General features: G+C 44.0%; 1 protein-coding gene across 1 annotated transcript in view; it reads right to left on the bottom strand.

The window, feature by feature from the left end:
* The window catches only part of MYBBP1A (MYB binding protein 1a), a 79,858-nt gene that overhangs the window by 14,162 nt on the left and 44,059 nt on the right, over nt 1-21,637 (bottom strand). The window contains exon 24 of the mRNA XM_048823825.2: nt 4,931-5,047. Coding sequence (XP_048679782.2) covers nt 4,931-5,047 — 117 coding nt within the window. The remainder of the gene's footprint in view (nt 1-4,930; nt 5,048-21,637) is intronic.

The following is a 21,637-nucleotide window of genomic DNA, read 5'->3' as shown; positions in this document are numbered from 1 at the left end:
GCCAACACAGGTCATCAAATGTCATGCACTCTGGAGACTAAAGCTGGTCTACATGGGAAAGTTCGACCAGTTATATGGTTTCACTCTCTCTCCCACCATGTAAACTCTAATCCCGCTAGTGGCTTTTTCCAGTGTAGCTTAAACCTCTTCCTAAGCAACAAACATAACTAACCCCCAAAAGCGTCCACATGGGGTGTTATAATGGCAGAACTAAATCAACATTAAATTCATGCCTCAGAGGTTATATAGAGAAAAAAAAAACAAAACACAACTTTCCCATGTAGACAAGGCCTAAAATGATCACCCATGGGGGTGGAGGGGTTCACAAACACACACACAAATAGGTGTATCACAGCATGGGACGTTTGCACTTTCCTCTGGACGCCTCAGTTACTGGCTATAGCCAGAGTCTTCATTCCAGGGTAGACAGGCTAACGGGGTCTGATGTGGTATCAAATTCGGCACAAGTTTCTCAGCACAGTGATGGGTTGAGCACAGGAACAGCAGCACTGCCTGCTGACCCCTCCCTTTGTACAGGATGCTACATTGATAGGAAATTAAAAACTAATCCAGGCCATCCCAGGATGCATTTACAGGAGAAGGCAGATCAAAACAAAAACCAACCCGCAAACCACTGTTGACAAGCCAAGAAAAGACTGACCTTCACAGACAGGTTTTCCACAAAGGCTCAGTAATAAAAGTACCAATTTTCCAGTGACACGTTTCATTAACTCTTCTCAATTTCCCTCTGGCTTTCAACTCTCAACACCTACTTACAACCTCAGTTGCAGCATCCTATGCAAGAGTTGACGGGGGGTTGGTCATGCAGCATTAGAGACTTGGCCACAGAAAAGAGGTCTCTGGTAATGCACTCAAAACAGTCTGCCCAAGGCTGAGAATTACATTGGCTCCTAACCAAATTTTATCAATGGGTCACTGGCCAGGGAGACGACTTTAAAGGCAGGACAGCAGCAGAGTAGGAGGACAAAGAGAAAACTGAGCTCTACAGATACAAGAGGGTGAGGGAATGCACCAAGGTGAGAAGAATTCAGGGCAGCTGCATCTGAAGTGAGATCTTTATAATGTAGCGACATCAGCTAGCGATTTGGCCAATAATCTGCAAAGCCAATGTATGCATGGCCCCCACTCCATGAAAACATATAGCGAGGGTGGAGGGATCTCCTGGCTGGGAAGTCAGGAGTCCTAAGTTCTGCCACTGGACTTACTGTGTGACCCTGAGTAATTCATTTGAGCCTTAGTTTCTCCATGTGCAAAATGGGGATAATGCTACTTCTCTAACACAGTGCTGTTGCAAGGTTTAATCGGGAGGCAGCAGTGGAGAGAGCACTGGACTGGGACTCAGGTGACCTGGATTCTATTCCGGGCTCTGCCACTGGCCCACTGCATGACCGTGAGCAAGACACATCACTTCTCTGTGCCTCAGTTTCCCCATCTGCAAAACCGGGATAACGATGTTTGTGCTACTCTTCAGGAAGCTGGGAGTCTCGGGTTTCAGTGAAATGGTTTTTATTTAGTGATTACCTCAACAACGTGATGGCTGAACCCTCCTTTTTTAATGTGCTTTCAGATCTACTGATGAAAAGCGCTGCGTAAGAATAGATGCTATTATTATTACTATTAATAAACATAGCTAAGGCTCTTTGAGAGCCTCAGGTGAATGGAGCTATTCAAGTGGCAAGTGTTATTCTTCCTTCTTCATTGGCAACACCATCCTGTTGGCTAGGTGCCCAAATTAGGGCAACTTTAAAAGCTGCACTAACTTTATATTTTTTAAAAAGTACTCGCCGTGGAACTAGGACGGGGTGGGCAAACTTTTTGGTCTGAGGGCCACATCAGGGTTCCAAAACTGTATGGAGGGCCGGGTAGGGAAGGCTGGGTCTCCCCAAACAGCCTGGCCCCCGCCCGCTATCCGCCCCCTCCCACTTCCTGCCCCCTGACTGCTGGGAAATCACTGGCATTGCTGCTGCAAACCTGACTGACGGCTGCAAGAATGGAACTGATCCCTCCCTAGCCAGTCCTGCTGCTGTTTAAACAGCTGTCGCAGGCATTAGCGAAGAGCCACTTAACAGTTCTGGCTTTTCAGGTGATCTCAGAAGCTGCACTCACACCTTCACCTCTTTGGGAAACAGATGGCTTGGTGGGTGGTGCAGGACATTTGGAGACTACTGAGCGTTTCACGTCTAAATCCGCCCTCCTGCCAGTAGTCAGCGAGTTCTGTTACCACCTCCCAGTTGCCAGTATGTAATGGGTTACTGGTCTCCATCCTGTTCCCAGCTGGCCGAGTTTGCAGAGGAATCATGGGCTGAGCAGGCAAGAGAGACTGAACCCCCTAGTGAGCCAGAAGCTCCTCCTGCCTCTTCCTATGCCCTACCCAGTCTGTAGATAAACAAAGGCATTCCTAGATTTTGAGGCCAGAAAGAATCAAGATGCCACCTCGTCTGACCTCCTGCACAACACAGGCCAAAGAACCTCACCCAAAAGCTACTGCATCAAGCCTCTCACATCTGTTTGAACTAGAGCCTTTAAAAAAAAAAAAGAAGAAGAAGAAGATGTCCAGTCTTGACTGAAGGTACGGCTATAAGGTGGAGGTGCAATTCCCAGCTCAATACATGGTTGCTTTGATTGAGCTAACACGCTAAAAACAGAACGCAGCCATGCAGAGAGCGGCAAGAGAGGTTCGTCGCACCAAGGATATGCCTGTCAGAGACACAGCTAGGTATGTGCTCGGGGTGGCTTCCTCCCCTGCTGCACTTGCCAGAGCAGGAACAGTCTCTTTAAGCACATTCGCTTGATGAGAGCTCACGCCAGTGTCTCTCCTCACACCCCCAGCTCAAAGTACAGACACACCCTTGGAAAGTTTGAGAACCCACCACGTTCCTAGGTAAGTTGTCCCAATGGTTAATTACCATCACTTAAAAATGTGTGCCTTATTCATAGTCTGAATTTGTCCAGCTTCAGCTTCTAACCACTGGATCTGTTATGCGCCTTTTTCTCCTGGAGATTAGCCAGGATTTGAACCTGTGCCCACTTGGTAAGAATCTTTCCACTCGACCACCAAGCCACTGCATGTTTCTAGTGCTATCAGTCAGGCACTGTCTATGTTACTCAGTACAATAACACCCCACAACACCGGGTCCTCTTTTTGCAGCAAGGTCTGTTACAACGTTTGTAACTTTGGAAACAATTTTCTGGCACAACGTTCAACCTCGCAATGCACTAAATCGCGGAAACAGGCAGATCATTTTACAGTGAATTAGGAATTATATACAGTGTATTTGTTAACCCCCACCACCACACTTAGCACTTAACCAGCATTTTATGGGGCTAGTTCCGCACTTCTTGATGTTAGTTATACACCAGTGTAAATTCACTGATTTCAAAGAAGTTACACTGGTATAAATCTGGTGCATGGCAGTGAAGATTCAGACTCTACAGCTGGGATTTTCCAGCCATAGGGGGTAGGTGCCCAAGTACCATTGACATTCAGTGGAAGTCGGGATTTTAATTCCTTTAGGATTCCTTGAAAATCCCCATCTACCTGGACCACACTGTGGCAGTTTTTGTTAAAATGCAAACATCCACAGAAATGGAAAGGGATGAAGAATCATTCAGCTCAGCAACAGCTCATGTTGCTACCAAAGCTTGTTATATCACTAGATCCTGAACTGAATGACATGGAGGCATCGTAAAATTCAATGTGTATCACTAATGTGACGTACGGCCCTCTTGTGAGCCCTGCAGGTATATAACAGCGCCTGCCAGCTAGAGAGAGACATGGTGACACAGAAGGTTTGCGGAGGAGGATAGTTGATTTGATCCTATCCATTGCGTCACTGATGTAATCATTAATAAAATGCATTTCGCTGAAACCTAAGACTCCCCGATTTCTTGAGAGTACTACAAAGGTCATCCCTGAGTTTCTTAAAATAGATTTGCTTGGAATTCTTGTTCCTACTCAATGAAGGAAAATTCAATCTGTTGACAACATTCTAATATTGCTTATTGCTATAGAAACTTAAGACCATCATAACCAATTAAAAATGTGCAAAGAATGAAAGCTATACTCAGAGAGATGATAATGATACAGGTAAGACCCTAACCAATATGAGTCACTGAAATTAAGCCCTCTCTGTTCACTGAGACCCCCTCCTTGTACCGTTTCGGAACACTCCCTCCTAAAGCACCAGAAGCAGCGTGGACCCATCATTCTTTTGCTCTCGCTGTGCTGCAATCTTGGCATCATTCTATTTTTAGAATAAACGATTTTAGGATTCTCTTAGCAAATATCCATCTGCCATTAGCAGCGAGTGGTCCGGGGCTATGTCAGGGGACCAGGAGCCAGGACTCCTGGGTTCTAAATCTTGGTTCCACTTACAACCGCACTCAAGTCAAGTCACTTTACCTCTTTGGCTTACAGGGTTATCTAGTTGTAAAACAGGTGTAACTTTCAGAGGTTTTGCGAAGTTAAATTAATATTTATGACACCCCTTAAGATTCTCCAATGAAAGGTACATGCAAAATGCCATTAGTGTATTGAATCTAAAATGCCTAAAACGTTCTGACCCATGCAAGTTTATTTCTCATGCTTAGCCTCTCCCACTTAGATCCACACACTCTTCTATCAGACCTACAGCCAAGCATCCCAGGCCTATTATATATGATACAAAACGGCCATGTCCTACAGCATACAGGAGTTCATGTGGCATGAACACCAGAGAAACCATTCGCTAGCTACTAGGGGGTCCAGATTCAGATCAAATGTAAGTGGGTGCAAATGCACTGAAGTCAATTTAATGGAGCCAAAGCAATTATACCACATCTGAATTTGGCCCTATGAGCCCATGAGGAACAGGTGCAGAAAAGGCATCCAGTGGGCACGACCCACATTTAACCTGCTAGTTCTCATTACCTCTGTGATCTGATTGGTACTCTCTCTGATCAGCTCCTCCCAATCCTCCTCCGTCGTCATGGAGAGCTTCAAATCCCGAGTCTGCAGGGCCTTCTGGAGAAGCATGCACGCCTGTGCCTGGAATGGAAGGAAAAGAGGGACATGTGAAACTCCGCTCTTTTTGGTGGATGGCATTAGCCACCTAGCTACAGATCACTGAAACCCCCAGTTAAATATGGGGATGGGGATAGTCTGCATTAGACTCACCAGCACAGTTAATGCTTTGACACAGAACATTCATTCTCCCTTTCAGAGTCATTCCTAACACAAAGCGCTTGCGTAACGTACTGGAATTATTCGGTAGAACGGATGCATTTTAAAATGTGAGTCAAGCGGGTGGAGAGATCACCGTTATTTCAGAATCAACCTTTTATGGCAGAAATGCGCCCAAGTGCAACATATACAGTCTCCATAAATCTATAAGCCACTTTTTCAGTCACTTTACCTTTTATTGTGCTCTAGCTCTGTTGGTAAATGCATTACACACAGAACATAAAAGATTGGAGCTGGCAGCCTAGCGAATGCTCCAGATGGAAACTGCAGCTCAAAGCAGCACTCAGCCTAGCCCTGGAATAAAACGCACTCATTAAACCTACATGTTAACAGGACCACTGAAGAGGAGTATCCAACAGAAACCGAACGAGAATTTGCAGCCTTCTCACGTGTCCTCCTCTAGTTCAGAGATTCTATTTGAAGTCCCCACTTAGGTACAGGCAATGCGCAAAGCAAACAAAAGAAACACATCAAGACACTACGCCAACCATTAGTGTCAATACGCTGTAGGATTTAAAGGGGACACTTCCCTGACAACAAAATGTCAGAAAGAAAAAGAGCGAGTGAATTCTAGCCACAGATAGAAACACCGTATTGCTGTCTGCAGATACAGTTACAAAGGGCTAATTTCAATCTGGGTGTGTGATGGGGTATATAAACCCCGCACTATCATGGAAAGGTTTAAAGAGCTGCTTTGGGCTGGGGTGGCCCAGCCTCCTGGTACTGGCATCTACACACTGCTATATTTAGCATGACGTCTCCTGCTGCCTTCCACTGCCAGAACCTTTCCCCACAGCCAGAGCCTTTCACTGACACACGTAGGTACACACCACAGTCTGGACGCAGCTTGTGTGATGCTGGTGGAACTCCACTGATCTAATCAAATTTATTCCTGAATTACAACCCCTGAGAGGAGAATCAGGCCCAGTGTGAAGAGAATGGGCAATAAATAGCATGAAATAAATAAATGAAATAGCAATTACTGGCTTTACCTTTGCACACTGACAGAGATGCTCGTAAATTAAAGCTGACAGTTCCAGCCAGTGAGCAGGGAGGTTTTTAAAAAAATCCATACTTGGTGCCAAATTAACATCCAACAAAAACAATAATTGGGAACATAGCATAATTTTGGTTAGAGTAATCAGCAATATTTTAGCTAGATGAAAATCAAAACCATGTATGTGTGTATGTCTGCTGGAATTTAGGGTGCAGGCTGGAGGCATGTAAACTATTTGAGTGACACCTGCTATTGTCACTAAATAGTGATGACAAGCAAGGTTCTTAAGGGACTAGGGATTCTGAGACACTTCATAGAGGCCTCAGAGTAGCAGCCGTGTTAGTCTGTATTCGCAAAAAGAAAAGGAGGACTTGTGGCACCTTAGAGACTAACCAATTTATTTGAGCATGAGCTTTCGTGAGCTACAGCTCACTTCATCAGATGCCTGATATGCGGAGGGCAGGTGCTCAGCACTTTACTGAAAATCAGGTCCCACTCAGGTCTCAAGTCACGAATCCAAAATGGCATCCGCCATTATTAGTCACTTTTGATTCTCCTGTTTCTGATCTGTGATGTTCCCACCCAATAATTACTTGAGCTCTTCTGGAATACAGCTTCATCACTGGTGCCCCTGGTAGGACTCTCCACAAGATCAGCATTTCACATAAATAAAATACAAAAGCAAGACGGCACCCTGGAGTTAATCTACAGTCCTGAGATGCTGTTAAAGCAGTTTAAAGGAACCATTCTCTTGCTTTGCATCCTGGTGCAATCAAGATGAGTTGCCTGGACGAATGTTATTGAAACTGCAAGAGGAGAGATGACGTCTTTAGGTTTATGATCTCGTCTGGCCCCTCAAGTGAGTTACTGCCTTTCATTTACTTCAGGGGTCACCTATTCTCTTTGATAATTGCACAAAGGCAACTCTCCACTACCCTCAGTGTATGCACCCAGACATGCCGTAATTGGTCTCATAAGCCATAGCTGCCTCTTAATTACAAGAAGTAGGTGAGAGTGCCTGCCTGGCATGTGGTGGTAGGAATCTGTAACTCTGGTTAAATCAACATCAATTGAATGACGTCTGCTGCAATTTTATTTGAAATAACCCAGCTAATGGAGTGAGCTGTAGCTCACGAAAGCTTTTGCTCAAATAAATTGGTTCGTCTCTAAGGTGCCACAAGTATTCCTTTTCTTCTTCCAGCTAATGGAGTTCCTGTTCGGAAGTGAAAAGCCTGGTTCCACAGTATATGTCTCTATTCTTGCTACCACGGTTGCTATGTGCCCTGAAGATGAGTCACTCCTGTAGCCCATGAACCTTAACAATCCCACCTTTGCTGGGAAAAAAGGTTTAGTTCTATTTCTGTTGTTTTTATTCCAATGGAACTTGCTCTACGGGCAGGTAAAATTGCAATGGCTGCAGTTTTCAAAGAGACTTCACCGCCCCATCACTCCCTTTTATCTTCTAGATTGCTAATGCAAGAGGCAATTTTCCTCTTCTCAGATAATCATAGTCTTACCCCACAGACTTGAGTTTGGCATTGGGACTAGTTCTTCTGCATCAGAGCAAGAGGCATGGTGTGTTAAGAGGTTACGGGCTGACCTATTGCAATAGGATTACTGTCACAGGTGGTTTTAATCTCCTGGCCCACATTCCTCCTTGTCTACTCTACCGCCAAACTCCTGCTCCAGGCAGACTGCACACTGAATGAACATATGAACTGTGGCTATCGATAAAACAAGCCCGGTAACATTAATGCTTCACTGTCCTTGGAAACGGTAAGAAATTAAACAATCCTGAAGAGAGGAAGTAAAAGAAAGGAAACTGCTTAGTTTCAGCAGGTCCCAAATTATAGCATGAAAGCGACCAACCAACACAACAAACCAGCAGAAAATTTCTGCACCCTCTTGTTTAGAGAGAAGTACGAATACTGGTCCTTGTTCGTATCATTTTATTTGCACGTAAAAATGGAACTTTGATTCCATAGCTCTACAAAAGGGACAATCATGGACATATGAAACTTGCCGGTGCTCAGATCTGAAACTCACCAGGCGCCCAGGATGGTGAGTGACAGCACCGCAATGGACTGGAAATTACCAGCCCTTAACAATAGTTCTAGAGTCCTAAAGCAAGCTAATGTATTGTCAGAGAGCACCCCCCTGAGAAATGTCAAGCTATGGACCTGAAGGCTGGACACATACTAAAAGCTGCCTGCAGAACAACGGCCTCTGGGTACCTACTGAAGTTAAGAGAATATTACAAATTAGGAAGGGATAATCTGCTGTTTGAGTGGGCTGCTCTAGGAAGCTTTTCCTTTTTATTTATATAGTGACGCTTTAAGAGGGATGAGAAAAAAGTATGCTGGGAAGGAATACAAGAGTCACTGAAGTACAGTTATAACTCAAATTATCCACAAGCCATTTCCTTTCAGGTGCATTGAGAAACCACTTGCTCTCTTCTCTTTATAGTTAATATTTTCTTAGTGGACAGAGCTTGTCACATTGAGGATGTGAACACAATGCATAAGGAAATCAAGGAGTTCAAATTTGTCAGAATTTAGCTAGGGAATCTACGTAGGAACACACTAAGATTGCAACATGATTAGTGATTTGGGGTGCCCATAAGGGGGCCTGATTTTCTTAGAATGGGTACTCAGCACTTCCTGAGAACCCAGCTCTTTTAAAAGTGACTCAAGCTGATAGCCTAAGAATTAAGGCACCTAAAATTATTATTTACTTTTGAAAATTTAGGCTACTATTTCTTTCTATGTCCAAGAGATAGTGCTGGCAATCCAAGAGGTGGGCCAGGGAGAGAGAGACCAGCAAAACCTATAGGGATGTAAGATTTCTATAAGCCAATGCTATTTATTTTTATTTAAGTAGATGCTTAGAAACATGCCCTGCTCTGGGCACACGTGTATACATAAAAATACGGTTACAGTTAGCAATGACCTCTATGCTGTCCTTGCCCTGAACAGCTTGCCATCTACTAGAACTGTGAAAAATATGTGCAGAAAAAAGTTTCCAATGACATTAGCTTGTTTTCCATTCTGCAAAAAAAATTTTTTTTTTTGGCAGAACATTTTCACACAATGGCAAGGGTTTAAAAAGCCAAGAGTTTTGGAAAGGATGTAAACCCTCACATTCAGGGCATAGACCAGCCTCTCGCTGAATGAGATAAGGGAGCAGTTTTGCTTGTGTGCAATGTGTCCCATACCTGGCTCCTCCATAATCTTTTGCACCCTCCAAGTCCAGGCCAGCGTCAGAGACAGGATAATGGACTAGAGGGACTATTGGCCTGATCTGATCTGTGATTTCCTACATTTTAAACTGGATGTTTGCTGGGGCAAAAGAGGGACTGACCACGTACACAGGAGAGCTCCCTACAGGGAGTATGGTTCTAAGAGTTTCAGCCCATGGACAGAGGCCAGCAACGCTCAAGTTCTATCCCCGCCTACGCCACCAAATATCCCTACCCCTCTGCATGTGTGTGGCACTTTACAAACAAGCAGTACAACTTTGTTCCCAATGGAGTCAGAGGGAGTTTGTCATTGACCACGCTAGAAGTGCGATTAGACCCTTTATTTAGTTGTGGCTCGTGACATATCATTCTCCCCATTTTACAAGTGTCAAAACTGAGGATCAAGAAAATTACACTCAGAATACAACCTTTTCTCAGAATACCCAGGAGCTCCCAGCTCCAAACCCTGGGCTTAATCCACTAGACAAGGATACTTCTAGGACACACATATCGCTTCTCACCACACACATACCCCAACCCCTATATCCCCAAAATGAAAATTTGTAAGTGAAACCACATTCTGAGCTAGCTTAGATCCAGTAACCAGGTGAAAAACTTTATATCCCATTCTGAGTCCTATAAGCCATCTAGTTCCCCAGCCAAACCTACTATAGAAACCAGTTCAGGAAATTCAGCATTAACAAAAAAAGGGAGGGGGAAAAAAAGAAGAAGAAGAAAAACACTAACCTTCCTCCCGATCCACCAAAAAATTTATCCAAAGAGGATATACACACATATTCATCTACCTACCCATAGGAGTAAATGGGGTAGAAACGCTCATTAGTAGTTCATGTGGAAGGACGAAAACGAACAACAATCCATAACATGCCAATTCTGTGGTTTTCTGCCAGCTGTTTGTTTCTCTCTGACACTAACATGCATGTCAATTCAGTATAAACAGTCAAAGTCTCCCTTTAAAATACTAACTGTACACTCACTGCAGGAACTGAGATGATGGGGGATCCCCAAATCTTTCCCCTTACCTACAGGCTAACACACAGATCAATCAGGCTAAGATGCTGGGATATACAGCATGTCTCTATGTGTCCCAGTAAGGCATTGGCAATCTGATAATTTTAAATGGCAAGTGATAGGCTAACCACGAGCAACACAACCGCTGTTCTCCCGCTGACCAATCACATCTGCTGTGGTTGCGACATTGGAAACAAGACAAAGGTTACCCAAATCACCGTCCATGACAGCGTAGGGAAGGCATTAAAGGGCCTATTGAAAGAAACAGTCCTCTCCTTATTTTATTTCAGTTTAAAACAGATGGGAAAACTGAAGTCCAGACATGTTAAAGCAATCTATTCAACTCAAGATCGCAGAGTGAATCAGAGACAGAGTCAAGGAAAGAACCTTTGTTCAAAGTCTACTGTTCCACCAGTACAGATTCAACACCAGGGAAAGCAATGGAATTACTCTGGATTTACAATGCTGTAACTGAAAACAGGATCTGGCCCAATGTCTCCGGACTGCCAGTCTCCTGCCCTATCCAGAGGGCCGTGTTGCTTCCTGTAACATACCCACCCCTCAATAGGCAGAAATAATGTTGCTATGGGGCCCTGATCTTTGTTGAAGGCTCCCCCCCCCCCACACACACACAACTGGCCAGCAGCAGATTATAGTAAGCAAAACGTGAAACAAAAAATTAAAAACCAAGAATGAGAGTACAGACTCACAACCCTGGAGTCAGAGCAAGTATGGTGAACGAACAGCAGCAGGGCAAGCTTCCCCATATCCTATCCATCCAAGAATGCCTGAATAGATCACTGCAGGGTTGCTGCATGGTTATTTCGCCCATTCAGTCCTTGGTGTCTTGATGACTGCTAATGTTATGATACAGGCCTCACTTTAGGAAAGCACTTAACTACATGCTTAGGTCCATTCCTATTCAATGTAGCACATAGTTAACTTGAGGCATGTGCTTCAGTTCCATTAACTTTGATAAGACATAAGCATCCACTTAAGTGCTCTCCTGATTAGGAATGTGTTCCTGAATCAGGGCCATGGAAAATTGTCCTGTAGGCTCTGAAATGAGATCCAACTCACGTGGCCACTGAAAACACATTAGGATAGCAACAACTCATTCAAAGACAGGCTTGAGAAAGAGCAACTTTCCAATTCAAAAGCTTAGAGATAATACAGTTGACTAAGAAGCCTCCACCAATAACTTTCTCCAACCTAGAGCTACGACTGAGATATTCCACCAGTGCAAGCAAAATGTGCCTATTCTGCGACGGGATTGGTTTTAATGTGCTAATAAGCAAGAAAAGTTGCCTACTGATAAAGATTAGAATTTTTTTTTTTCCTGATCAAGTTGAGAAGCGAACAAAATTCTATTTCAGCATTACTGGTGCAAGACAAACAGAATCCAAACAGCCTAAGAACCTTATTTGGGGGCTATTTAAAGGGGTTTAGAATGAAAGTATCCAACCACTTCTGGGAGAATGTGCATTATTATTAAGACACAGCAAGTGCTGTCTACTTTGGATCAGGGCAGCAATGCAGAAATGCTCCGAGACCCACAGTTTTTTAGCATAGTTGCAATCATGTCCACCTTTTAAGAATACACACTTGGTAACTGCAACTGGGCCCCTGAAAGCCAGGCATCTCCCATCCCAGATCAATGTCAGCAGAGACCTCACCTCCTACAAGCAACAAGTCCTGGTAACAGCCGTCCCTAATGCGTTCGTAAGGCTTTCAGCCATTCTATTCTCTTCTAGGCTACTGTAGGCCAAGAAGCCCCAACGGAGATCAGGGCTCCACTGGGCTAGGTGCTGAATACTTGCATTGCGAGACACAGTCTCTGCCTGGAAGAGCTGAAGTGACTTGCCCAAGGTCATACAAGGAGGAGTGTGGGTAGCAGAGCCAGGGATTAAAGCCAGATCTCCTCCTACAAAGTTAGGCCAACCTAGCTACATCATTCGGGTGTGAAAAAATACCGCCCCCGAGCGATGAAGGTAAGCTAACCTAAGTCTTGGGGCAGACACCACTAGGTCAACGGAATAATTGCATCACTGCAGTGAGCGTCTACACTGAAGCGCTACAATGGCGTCGCTGTAGCTGTTTAAGTGTAGACACAACCTCAGTCTAATCTCCTCTGAGTTATGTATTTTGGTCTGAGTTACGCATTCCTCCAGGAATGGCCAATGCGGAATGCTGCTGCAGTAGTAGTAAAAATCCCATAAAATGCACCACGGACATTGTGCAGCGATGTACACGGGTCGGAGGAGGAATTCATTCCTGACCTCAGAGGCCATAAGCTTATTCTCTGAAGCATGAAGCCTGACATAATTGCCCATCATATAACATTTTGCAAAATCCACTCTCACTAAAGCATACCAAAGGGCTGGTCATTTGCTCAAGAAGCAGCACTGGTTAATCCAATGGAAAATTTACAAGCCTAAAAACAAAATTCTCCTTGCCAAAAATTTAGTACAACAGGGTGTATTAATTGTGTATAATTGTGGGGGGCAATTATGACACTTTACTCACCTGTTTAAAAAGGTTACTGAGCCAGCTGGATGGATAAGTAGAACCTTGCAGATTGATTTAATCACCATACATGAAGCATTTAAGTGGCACTTTTATCATCACATTTTACTACCTTTGACAAGTGAGAAAATCTCACCAAATACACTCCAACCACAATTCCTAGATCTTTACGCTTTTATGATTTAAAGCACTACCATTGTTTCAGAATGAGTAATTCTGCACTGCAACCTTGAATTCTCCAAAGAAGACAGTACCTGCAGATTCCTGAGAAGTAGCTGGATGCCTTCTGCTCTAAGATCCTTTAAATAACTGACAACGGTTTGCTTATTAAAAATAATCCCATCACATACTAGACACATTTTGCTCCTACAATATGTGGAATATCTGTGTGGTGTCTCCTTGCGTGAGCAAACTATCAATTAATGTTTTTAAGTCAACTGTTTTACACTGATCCAAAGAGTCTCTCCCTCCCTCCCAAGCTTGTCTTTAAAGCAAGTTAAACAATGTTTAGTAAACACAAGGCTTTCTGTGTTTTTATGAACAGCTGTACCACCCAGTCTCAGTGATTCCTCTCCCTAATGAAAAAAAAACAACTCAGCAGGATTCATCTGCAGTTTTAGCACCCAGTCACTAGCTCAGGAATGCTGCAGCACTTGGGGAAAAACAAACCCAGATAACCAAACACCTGTTAGATAGAGAACTAACCCCACTTGGCAGAGTTAACCAGTTCAGAGAGATGGGACACTCACCAATGAGGTTCAAGGGCAATGACCTGGTAAGAGAATTCTGGCATTGCCAGCTGCTGGCAAGGGAAAAGACACTGGTGTTTCTACCCTGGACCCTGCTTCCAAGGTGCCATCTTTCACATTTTATGGATCTGAAACTTCATTCCCCAACAGCTGATAAGGATCTTTCGGTTTCTTCTACCCCACTCCAGAACCTGCTGGAAGGAGGAAGAGATCACCATCATTCTATCCCACCTCCAGTCCCTGTTTCGTTGGTCTTCTGTTTCTCTCCCCTCCTTCCTCTGCTCAGTGGCAGCAGTGTCAAGTTCTAAGTTCTTTCACTGCTGCCCCCAGGGTACTTTCACTCTGCTGCTACTTCGGGCTTGTCTATACTACACTGTTCTGCCACTTTGAACTATACGGATACAGATAAAGGAGTACAAGTCCCCCTAGCGTGCATGCAATTTTACTGCTACAAAAGCGCTTACACTGATACAGATTATTCTGGTTCAGGAAGGGGAATAAGCGATACCAATATAAGGCACCTTTAACTGCTACTATTGTGTCCACACTACAGTTATGCCAATATAGGCCCCATCGGGGGGGGCGGGGGGGGGGAGAATGGGATCCTTAACTTTTGTAGTACACACCAGCCCCTAGCAAAGCTCTGAGCAGCTACTGAGGCACTGCAGCCGTCTGTCTGAACACGCAGGCAGACCACACTGTATCCATTCACACTCAGGAGGTTTTCCTTCACAAGCACAAAGACTAGAAGATATTCTGTTTAAATTAAAAATTTTAGCTTCTTGAGTAATTGATGACCTGGGCCCCCTACATTCATCAGAGCAAGTCCATTCGCTCCCTGCTGGAGAGAGTGGATTTTTCAAGTGTTGCTGCCATGCAGATAGGTACAAACATTTGGATGCAATATGAAGTCTCAATTTTATATTTAAATCTCCACAAAAAGAGGAATTCCTCTCCCCACATACAGGCTAGCTTCCAAAGGCAAAGCCAGTCTACTTCTGACAAACCCAGGCAAAGAATGGTCTTTTTTGTGCAGATCCCTGCACTGCCTAAGTAATGAATTTGAGAGGGCCAACAGCTACAAAATGACAACAGGGAATCAGGAAAGTAGGAAGCTCTGAGTACAGCTATTACTTTAAACACTATGACAGCTGTAGTCCATCCTGCTGTGGTACAGCAATGATAGTTATCTCCCAATAAAAACACAAAGAACAACAACAACAGGAGAAGAAACACAGAACACAATATGCAGTAATAGGTGCCTTATAAATGTGGACAATAGTAATAAGCACAAATGCCTCTGAAAGTTTGCTCTGAGGCATTAGCAAGTATTTAAGCTCCTGGTGTGTTCTCTGCATAGTCTCAGATCTGCACTATCAGACCAGACTTAGTGCCTTTGAGCAGAGCTTACTACAAGCTTAGAATTAAATGCCATTAAAAAAAATCTCCTATTCATATAATATTAATGCTCTGCTGAACACAGGAGAGCAAGCTGCTTTGCTTGTTCCCAGGCACCAGAGCCCAAACTGGACCCCAAAACACTGTCTAATGTTAGGTGCCTCTGAAAAATGTAACGATTTCGCCACCACGGGCAAGGTACATGCAGCGCTATCTATCTGCCACTTACAGTGTGTAACATTGCCCTCCGATAACTTCAAGAGCGATTCAACTGCAAACCAGGCCTAAAAAGGGCATTGTGGAATCCCATGGCCAGTCTCTCTCAGCAATTTCCGATGGAAAAATATTGCATTCACAAGTCAAAGGATGTTTACCCCCTCCTCTTCCCCTCAATGGCCAGCCCTGCAACTCCCCCCGAGTCAAGCTGGGCTCTTTTCCATCTTACACAACACCCCCACAAGTAGGGGTTCTGCTGATCAGCTTCTCAGTTACACCTGTGCAGCCCCATTGGCACAGGTGTAGCTGATCAGAACTCAGTAAACAACCATTCATACACACTGGCACAAAATCCAGTTTTGTGCTGTCACTGCAGAGCTAACAGGAGTTCAGTAACAGAAAAAGTATTTTACCATTTTTTTTTAAAGTCAGCAGATATGCCTAATGCACACCGGAAGGAAGTACCTTCCTGCCTCCCGGCATTTTTCAGACTACATCGGCCATATAGTAATTCAACACAACGGACATACAGGCACCAGGACCTGCAAAATTCAAGTATTTCAGGGGGCTTCTAATATTTTTGCTTCTCTTTCACCATAGACTACTGGGCAGATGCTATTGATAAAATTACTTATGAAAAGAAAATTCACACTGATCCCCTTGCCCTCTTCCAATCCGAAATGTCTGATGAAGTTAATCAGAATAGATGTAGCAATCCATATATTGACTTCTTGTTTTGTTGAACATAAAGATTTATTTTCCCTTGAGGTAAATATTGACCGAAGCAGATGGGCCAATCAGTCTTAATATTCACCTCACCAGAAGTCAGTATCTTCTTATCCTAAAATTTAAGACGGAGGAGGGGGGAAGAGAGAGAATATACTGATGCCAGAAAGGTTTTGTGACTTGCCCAAGGTCATATGGTGAACTAGTGGCACAGCCAGGACCAACACTCTCACATGCAGATATATAGTCTCTCACTCTAGTTACAGCATCTCACTACAGGACTGGGCTCTTCGCAAAGAGTGTTGGAACTGTAAATATAAACTGTGCTGTACATCCGAAATGGGGCCACCCGGTGAAAGGTCTAGTTCTGTGCTTTCACCTTTGCCAACAGCCCAGGTGTTCAAAAACCATAAGTCAGCCTCCAAAAACGAGATTTAAAAATATACATATATATATCTTGTGATTTCTCCCTAGCTGGGAGCCCTAGAACCTTTTGGTTTTAAATGCAAGCAGAGATCCTCATGGAATACTGCAGTAGCTGGGGCTTCAAGAAAAAAGGTCAAACATCACAAGCCTCAGAATAGAGAGTTAGCAACCACCTCCCTCCTTACCCAGACTTTTCTTCTTCTTGAGAAACAAGGCCCTGATCCTGCTAATGCTGAGGCACACGAGTAACTTTACACACCCGAGTAATCCCATCAAACTCCATGGAACTTCTCATGTGCCCAAAGTCATCTGCATGCCTAAGAAAGCCCTTCTCCTGCAATAAATTCTCCTCCAAACAATTCCTGAACTGGATGGCTCCTCCTGGTCCAAAATGCTGCCTTTCCATAATTCAAAGAGGCACGTGCCAGTGTTTATTTCAAGGCTATTCATAATGAGGCTACTGCATTAAGCAACCTAGTTAAAAAGACCTTGCTAGAGCCAAATCCTCAGAGATTTAAGACCAATATACATGCAAAGAAAAAGAGTGTCCTAATTATCATTTTACCCATACATTCTCTCTCTTTCAGTTGTATTCCCCAATTCACTCAGTGAGGCTTGTGACTTTGCAATTGATGGACAGAGCTTTTCATCTCTCTCAAACTCTAACCAGCCAAATAATGAAAAATTAAAATTCAGATTCACTCAAGTATCAGTTTGGAGTTTAACATTCAAACAATTAAAAAAAAAAAAATCACGCCAGTAAAGCTGCCATCTGGGAAGCAAAAGCACGGGAGCACATATTGGGCCAAATAATGCAGTTTCATCATTTAAGACAATCCCCCAACCCTTAGTCCTGGAAGGAACACTATAAGGGAGGTAATGTTGCCTAGTGGATAGAGCACTGGATTAGGACATAGGAGAACGGGGGTCTCTGGCACTGGCCTGGTAAGGTATCTTGGGCAAGTCACATCAGCGCTCTGTGCCTCAGTTGCCCCATCTCGAACACAGGGATGATGACACTTTGTAAGGCACTTGGGATCTGTGGACAAAAGCATTCTATAACAGCCAGGCATTATTGTTATTATGGACGTCAGGAGGATGGCTAGAGTAAATGGGTTCAGTAACTACTCACACAAGTTGCAAGACTGAGTCCTAACTGCATCTTCTTTGGCAAAATAGGAGAGCCATAATTTTCCAGCTGCACCCACCACAGCAGCTCTCCCACTGAAGCCAGAGCACAGACAGGAATTGCTGTGCCTCACAGGGCATAAGAATACCTGGTGGTTCCGTCTGTATTACAGCCTTCCTTCACTGGCGGCCATCAGCAACACATTCCAGGCCCTGTTTACGATGGGGTAGTCAAGGCGATACAATGATCTCTCGTCGCAGGTTGTAAGAATCTCAACTTCCTCCACCCATCAAAGGCCAAGAAAAGGGTCAGCACTGCACATATGCTCTCCCTGCCATTTTCGGCTTTGCAGTATGTGAAAGGAAAGCAGCAAGCAGAATAGTAGCCACATACAAATCTGAGAGCAAAGCAGTGATTTCTCTCCTAGGGTCTGATGCTGGTCCCATTCAAAGCAAAGGCAAAACTACCAGTGACTTCAATGGAACAGGATTTGACCCTAAAAACCATAAAACATTCCGTACCATCTATGCCACGTAAATCCAGACGATCCAGCCATTCAGTCACCCACTGCATCAAAATAAGCAAACATAAAAGAGTCACCCCTCATTTTCTCCACACTTAATTATTAAGCATGTTACAATAGCCTTGTAACCGAACAAATTTATCCCACTTGCTCCACAAAGACCCTTCCAGTGACTGGACCAAAAGGCTTTGCTGAACAGGGGGAGCAGAATGCACAGTGGAGGATTATTCTCAAATGCGCGGCTCTTTAAAAACCCCAGATGGCAAATAGAATTCAGTAGGTTACTAAATCACTCAGACTTGCAACTCACTGCAAACTCGTCCACTGGAGACAGGTACGGCTACTATAAGCCCAGTGAATGACTCCAGCCAGGAAAGCTGGTGGAAGTTCTTGTTATCAGCTGTAACCTGTAGCACTGAAGGAAAGAGGAACCACAAACTGGTGTGCCAGAACACATTTAACAGAGAGCCTCTATTCTGATGGAGTAACAAAAAAGAAAAACATACCCTTCCTCTATCATTGGGAAATTTGCTAGAGAAACCATCATCTTGCAATCAAATATGAAGAATCTAGCAGAGTGAATATTTTACATGCCCTAAAAACCAAAATGGAGGAGAGAACTGGGGCAGAGACCATCCTTTTGTTCTGTTTGTGTACAGCGCCTAACACAATGGGGTCCTGGTCCATGACAGGCTCCTAGATGCTCCAGCAATATAAAAATGACAGAGACAAGGTGGGTGACGTCATATCTTTTACTGGATCAACTTGGGTTGGTGAGAGAGCCAAGCTTTTAAGTGACACAAAGCTCTGCTTTATGAGAGCCTCTTGCAGACCGTGCAGCTTGAAAGTTGGTCTCTCTCACCAACAGAAGTCTCTCTAACGTCCTGGGGCCAACACAGGTACAACAACACTGCAAACAAATAAGTCATGACATACAGACAGGGCCATATTTTGAAACAGAGCTCAGCACCCCAAAATCAGTCCATTTATTTAGGTGTCTGAATGGTAGTCAAGCCCTTATTGAAAATCTGGCCCAGAGAGATGGCATGTGTCTAGTAGCTGCCAAAGGTGCTGGAGCAATAACCTAATCTCACCTGTTTTATCCACAGAGTAGGTAGCGCACAGACAGCAGCAGCAATGCAAGCTTCTCCACCTGGTCATCAAGAACCTATCAACTTGCCTCAGAAGCCTGATGCGGGGGGCCCCACCTCAAGATTGCTTCAAGCCCCCAAGTCTATCTGCCTTCACCGTCTCTGCTGAGACAGGCTAGTGCCAGTTGTGGGTTTCTGTGTGTGCCATGCAGACATTTGTCCACTGGAAAACGGATTCTGATCAACATTTGCAACAGGCCACTCAAGAGCCATCACACAGCAACCAGAATAAAAAGTTACCACCACCACTGAGGGGAAAACAGAGGTGTGAGATGATCTTTCAGAGGAGGCACACAAAGGTGTTTATGACGCTCCCAAGAGAGTTTGAGTGCACAAAGTAAGCCACATCTATGGCTGAGATGTAGCACAACCCCATTTACACACCACAGTTGGTAACCAATACAGGTATGTAGCACAATGGAAACTCAGGCATTGGCTCCTCTGGAACCCAAGCGTATTTAAATGTTTCAAGCTCCCCTGAATGAGTTAATATGATCCTTTTTTTATTTTAAATCAGCCCAGTCGAACAGGTGAAAATAAAAGTGGCTTATAAAGCAACTCAGGCCAGAGGGCTGCATTTAAAAATGGCACAAGACACGTTTCCAAATAACATCAGAGGCTATGTATAGATTCAGCAGCATCTAATGGAAAAAAGGGTTTCTTTGAGTTTTCCTGAGGCAAACAACCAGGTGTCAAATTCACAATTCCACTGCAGAAGTGGAAGGCTGAGATGGTATACATCCACAATACAGCTCAAAAGTCTAGGAATTAAAGGCTTGATCCTGCCAGGAACACAGCACTCTGGCCCCAATCAGCAAAGCCCTTCAACACATGAATATTCCAGCTGAAGCCAAAGGGACTACTCCCATGCTTAGAGTTAAGCACATGCTTATGTGCTTTGCTGGATCAGGATCAGAGTGGCTCAGCACTGTGGGATTAACCCCTAAATTCATCTTTTCCTTCAATTCCACCCAACCGGCCTAGACCCTCTTCTCTTTAAGCAAAAGAAGGTGGGGGGGAGAAATCAAGCAGAAAACTGTAATCAGGTTTCAGTGCAGACATCCCTAACTTTTACAGATACCTCTGCTCTTAAAAAATTGTCTGCCATGATTAAAAATAAACAGAGAGGTCTACAGGCAACACCGGCTGTAATAACTGCATTGCATAAAGAACCATACCACTTCCTCTAGTTAACTGAGGCTTCCAAGAGTGCCCCTGTCTCTGCAGGACACAGTGTCAAGCCTGCCCCCTCGTGGAAGCTCTTTGAAAGAACTCTTCCCCCAGTGAAATACACAGCAAGTACCATGACTGGAACAATGCGGAGAGAAGAGAATGGAGGCTGGTTTAAATGATTGAGATCTGGGAAACATCATCTCTCACTCTTCCTCTCCTCTCAAGTAACATTTCAGAAAAAAAGGAGTACAAATGGCAACGGTACTAATCTGGGCAGGTTTCAAATTTGCTTCATTACCAATAGTAGCTTATGCAAACTATTCCATAACAAATTCTCCCTACCACCCACTGGAAAACATCTATGAAAATGCATTCAAAGTAAGGTGCATTAGTGTAATGATTCATTTGTTGATCACAGGCATGGACAGAAATATATGCCTACCCAGAGAGGTGCCAGCTTTTGAGGCTGTGCGGCTCTTTAGCTGTACTTACAGTGTTAAAATTTAATTACTCCTCAACTTAAAAAACTCATATGAAACAAACTGTTCAGATACACTGTCATCCAGCCAAGACCACTTTTGGCACGGTTTAGGGATCATTTTTCACTCTCATGGCGAAGGCAGCATTGGCACAGAATTACTTGGATTCTGCAAAGTTTATCTACATACATTAGAGCTCTTAAAGGAGGCTCCGGAGACACCAAGAATAATCAGTAACTTGCCTAAAGTATAGTCTAGATTAAATACATTTTCAAGTGTTTCCCATCATGGGCTGCTTTAGAAAATGTATTTTGAAACAGTGATGAATACATTATATATATATGACAAAAGGTCACATTTTGAGCTCCACCTCCATGCCAATTGAAGCCTCAATGCTCCAAGGAAAGTGATTTTTTTTTTTTTTTTTGGTTTCATGTCAGCAATGCACTTACTTGAAGGCCTTGAAGAATTCTAGCCAAATCACTCAAGGACAAGAAACTTGTGTTTGCTGGACAAGTAAAATATCTTTCTGTTTCCCTGGCTCACCCCTGCATCTTTAGTCTCCACAGAGAAAAGGCAGGTGAGTCACCTTTGCACCTCACCTGGTACATTTGTGTCTATGCCAAAATGCT

This window comes from Caretta caretta, chromosome 17, assembly GCF_965140235.1.
Source record: "Caretta caretta isolate rCarCar2 chromosome 17, rCarCar1.hap1, whole genome shotgun sequence".
Taxonomy (NCBI): domain Eukaryota; kingdom Metazoa; phylum Chordata; order Testudines; family Cheloniidae; genus Caretta; species Caretta caretta.
The sequence above is the reverse complement of the archived record's forward strand: the minus strand, read 5'-3'. Positions and strand labels throughout refer to the sequence as shown.